Raw genomic sequence first — 3599 nt, forward strand, 5'->3', positions numbered from 1 at the left:
TCCTGCCATTGTGGGGTTTAGTCTGGGTTCAGATCCGTGTCCTACCCTCTGTTAGCCATGAGACTGGGCAAGTCACTTAAGGCTGATGAACCTTAGGCTAATCATCTAGGAAAGGGAGAATAGCACCGATCCCTTGGGATTATTGTGACAGCTGGAGGAGGATGAATCCTACTACAGAGTAGCCCCATCAGGCTGCCAGTTAGCCCAGTTGGTTAGAGCGCGGTGTTACAACACCAAGGTCAAGGGTTCAGATCCCTTTACCAGCCAGCTGCCAAGAAAAAAAAAAAGAAGTAGGCAGCCAACACAGGTTAATTCCTGTTCTACCGCCCCTCTTCTTTTTTCAGTCTCAGCTTGCAGGGGGTGGGGGTTGCTGGCAGGTACAGGGATGGAGCCCTGGACCTTGGTGAGATCAGGGCCAGGCTCTAACCAACAGCTAATGACCCAGCCCCTCGCCCTTCTTGCAGTCTTCTCTCTCGCTGATGGTCATCCCTCCTGCTGACTGTCTCTAGCTCTCTTCTCAGTCTACCGCTGTCCCCTGCTCACCATTCCTGCCAGTCCCCACTGACACACAGCACCCCACTTGTCTCTCTGGGGTGTGCTGGCAACTGCCTGCTATCTGTCCCGTCATCCATGCACTTCAGCCCAGCAGATTTGCCTCCAGGAATAAGACTATGTTTTCCAGGCTCCCTTACAGTGGGTATGACCATGTGANGCCACGCCTCGAGCGCGTGGAACAGCTCCAGCTCGTCCTGCAGCACCAGGTCCGAGCGCTGCAGGAGCTGCGCCAGCAGCTCGGGGCTCACGGCGCCCCACTCGGCGCTCCCCGCCACGGCCGACAGGTTCCAGGTCAGGAACTGCAGGCAGCTCTCGCGCAGGGCCTCGTCCCCGGTGCTCAGCGCATAGTGGTACCAGCCCACGGCCGGGCCTGCGCCGCCCGCCAGGTGCGCGCGCATGTAGTCGGCCACGCCCCGCTGCAGGGAGGCCACGCCGTACTTGGTGGCCATCCTGTGCAGGGGGATGGCCTGGGCCAGCAGCACGGTCAGCTCGCCGCAGTACAGATACCTGCGGGAGAGGCAGACAGGTGGGGCGGGGGCGGGATGGAGCCACCACCCACCCCAGCTCCCCTTCTCCGAGTTCAGAGGGTATCCGGCCCGGGAGGAGAGCTTCCTGATCAGGGGCACAAACAGAGCAGAATGGGCCCTGAGGCTTCCCATCTTTTCTTCTCCAAGGCCCTTCCAGACCGTTCCAGCGGACTCTTTCCATTTTTTTGTGGTGATGTGGAAATTGCATGTATTTATTGAGCATCTACTAGCTGTACAGCTCTAAACTAGAACAAAACAGACCTGGCTCCTGCCATTGTGGGGTTTAGTCTGGGTTCAGATCCGTGTCCTACCCTCTGTTAGCCATGAAACTGGACAAGTCACTTAACACTGATGAACCTTAGGCTAATCATCTAGGAAAGGGAGAATAGCACCTGTCCCTCGGGATTATTGTGACAATTGGAGGAGGATGAATCTTACTACAGAGTAGCCCATCAGGCTGCCAGTTAGCCCAGTTGGTTAGAGCGCGGTGTTACAACACCAAGGTCAAAGGTTCAGATCCCTTTACCAGCCAGCTGCCAAAAAAAAAAAAAGAAGTAGGCAGCCAACACAGGTTAATTCCTGTTCTACCGCCCCTTTTCTTTTTTGCAGTCTCAGCTTGCAGGGGGTGAGAGGGTACAGCTTGCTGGAGGGTACAGGGATGGAGCCCTGGACCTTGGTGAGATCAGCGCCAGGCTCTAACCAACAGCTAATGACCCAGCCCCTCGCCCTTCTTGCAGTCTTCTCTCTCGCTGATGGTCATCCCTCCTGCTGACTGTCTCTAGCTCTCTTCTCAGTCTACCGCTGTCCCCTGCTCACCATTCCTGCCAGTCCCCACTGACACACAGCACCCCACTTGTCTCTCTGGGGTGTGCTGGCAACTGCCTGCTATCTGTCCCGTCATCCATGCACTTCAGCCCAGCAGATTTGCCTCCAGGAATAAGACTATGTTTTCCAGGCTCCCTTACAGTGGGTATGACCATGTGACTAAATTCCAGTCGATGAAATGTCACCAGAGGCCTGGTATGGGATTTGGATGAAGGCTGGTTGAATGGAACCAAATTAGGGTAAGGGGAAGACCCTGCTTGCGTTTCTGTTTTATCCCCTTCCTGTTGCTGAGATGGGATTCTGCTGCCATCTCGTCCGAGCCGTTAGAACAGAGTTACTTTCTTAGACTACAGTGTGAATGGTGTCCCCTGTGCAGCACACTGACAGGACGCAGGGAGGTGGAGGAAAGAGCTGGCTAACTTTTTCAGCTCCCCAGCCCTGTGGTGCCAAACCTGTCCAGACACCAAAACCACATGGAGACTTTAAAATTAAAAATGACTGCTGGTCCCAATCCTAGACCTGAAACTGGCGATCCAGGGTGGGGCCCAGAAACCTGTAGTTTTTAAAAGTTCTGCTGGCCAGGTTTGCAAACAGCTCTGAGGGGGTTACCGGGGCAGGGAGCGGCATCAAACCACACAGAGCACACAGGCAACAGCAGGAAGCCCCGCTACTGCACGAGAGGGCAGAGGGAGAAGGGATGAAGGAGCTGGGACATTGTCATCCTAATGACATCCAGGGAAAGACAAAATGACCTCTAAGGGTCCAGGCTTCTGTGACCCTGTAGGTGGGGGCGCCAGGGGCTGGGAAAGGGATGAAGCCTCCCCCAATCCTTCCCCTCCCTACCTGATGAACTTGTCAAAGACGGCAGCACAGTCCCGGGGCTCCTGCAGCACCACCTCGCTCCGGTTAGTGAGCAGCTCCCGGAGCAGCTCACTCTGCAGTCCCAGCAGCAGGCGGTGGGCATGGAAGACTCGGACCTCGTCGGTGCCTGCAGCCTGCACCCGCAAAACCACGTCGCTGGCGTTGCCCTGCCGCAACAGCTCCTGCAAGCGTTGGAGCAGCATCTGGGAGTGGTTGATGGAGGTGCCCGCTGCCTCCCCACCAACATCTGCTCTCTGGGCTGCAGCAGGAAAGAACAGAGCACAGCATGAGAAGGCAACCGGGCCCTGAGAGAGGCCTCAATCTAGGGGTGTGGAGCGACCAGCGGGAGACAAGCGTGCACAGGTGTGGGCAGAGGGCAGGTGGGTCTAGGGAGGCTGTGTGTGCACATCTGTTTGTGCCCATGAGGTGCATGGATGCATGTGTGCGCCACAAGTGCATCCTGGTGGGAAGGCTGTGCCCATGCAGACCCTGAAAGGATGCTGCTGGAAGAGGGGTGGATTCAGGCAGGGAAGGGTCATGAACCAGGTCCAGGACAACATGCCTGTGGGTTCCATGATGCCAGACTCCCAGGCAAGGGTTGAAGAAACTCTTGGTCCCCACTCTTCTCACCTCTGGGAGAATTGTCCACCTAACCCCTCAGAGGAGTTGTCTGAAATGGTGCATTCACTAACAAATACTTGCTGAGCACCTGCTATGTGCCAGGCACTCTTCTAAGAGCTTGGAACATGGCAGTGGTCAAAACAAGCCAAGTCCTTACACTCATAAGAGCACAAATTAGCGTATTAGACAGACGAGTACACCAATAAGCAC

At 55.9% G+C, this 3599-nt stretch overlaps 1 protein-coding gene across 1 annotated transcript in view; it reads right to left on the reverse strand.

Moving 5' to 3' along the window:
- The window catches only part of BTBD17 (BTB (POZ) domain containing 17), a 15796-nt gene that overhangs the window by 2211 nt on the left and 9986 nt on the right, over positions 1-3599 (reverse strand). The window contains exons 3-4 of the mRNA XM_008586330.1: positions 2751-3027; positions 693-1062 (exon numbers count right to left, since the gene is read on the reverse strand). Of these exons, the coding sequence (XP_008584552.1) occupies positions 693-1062; positions 2751-3027 (647 nt within the window). The remainder of the gene's footprint in view (positions 1-692; positions 1063-2750; positions 3028-3599) is intronic.

Source organism: Galeopterus variegatus, unplaced genomic scaffold (assembly GCF_000696425.1).
Source record: "Galeopterus variegatus unplaced genomic scaffold, G_variegatus-3.0.2 Scaffold3938, whole genome shotgun sequence".
Lineage (NCBI taxonomy): Eukaryota > Metazoa > Chordata > Mammalia > Dermoptera > Cynocephalidae > Galeopterus > Galeopterus variegatus.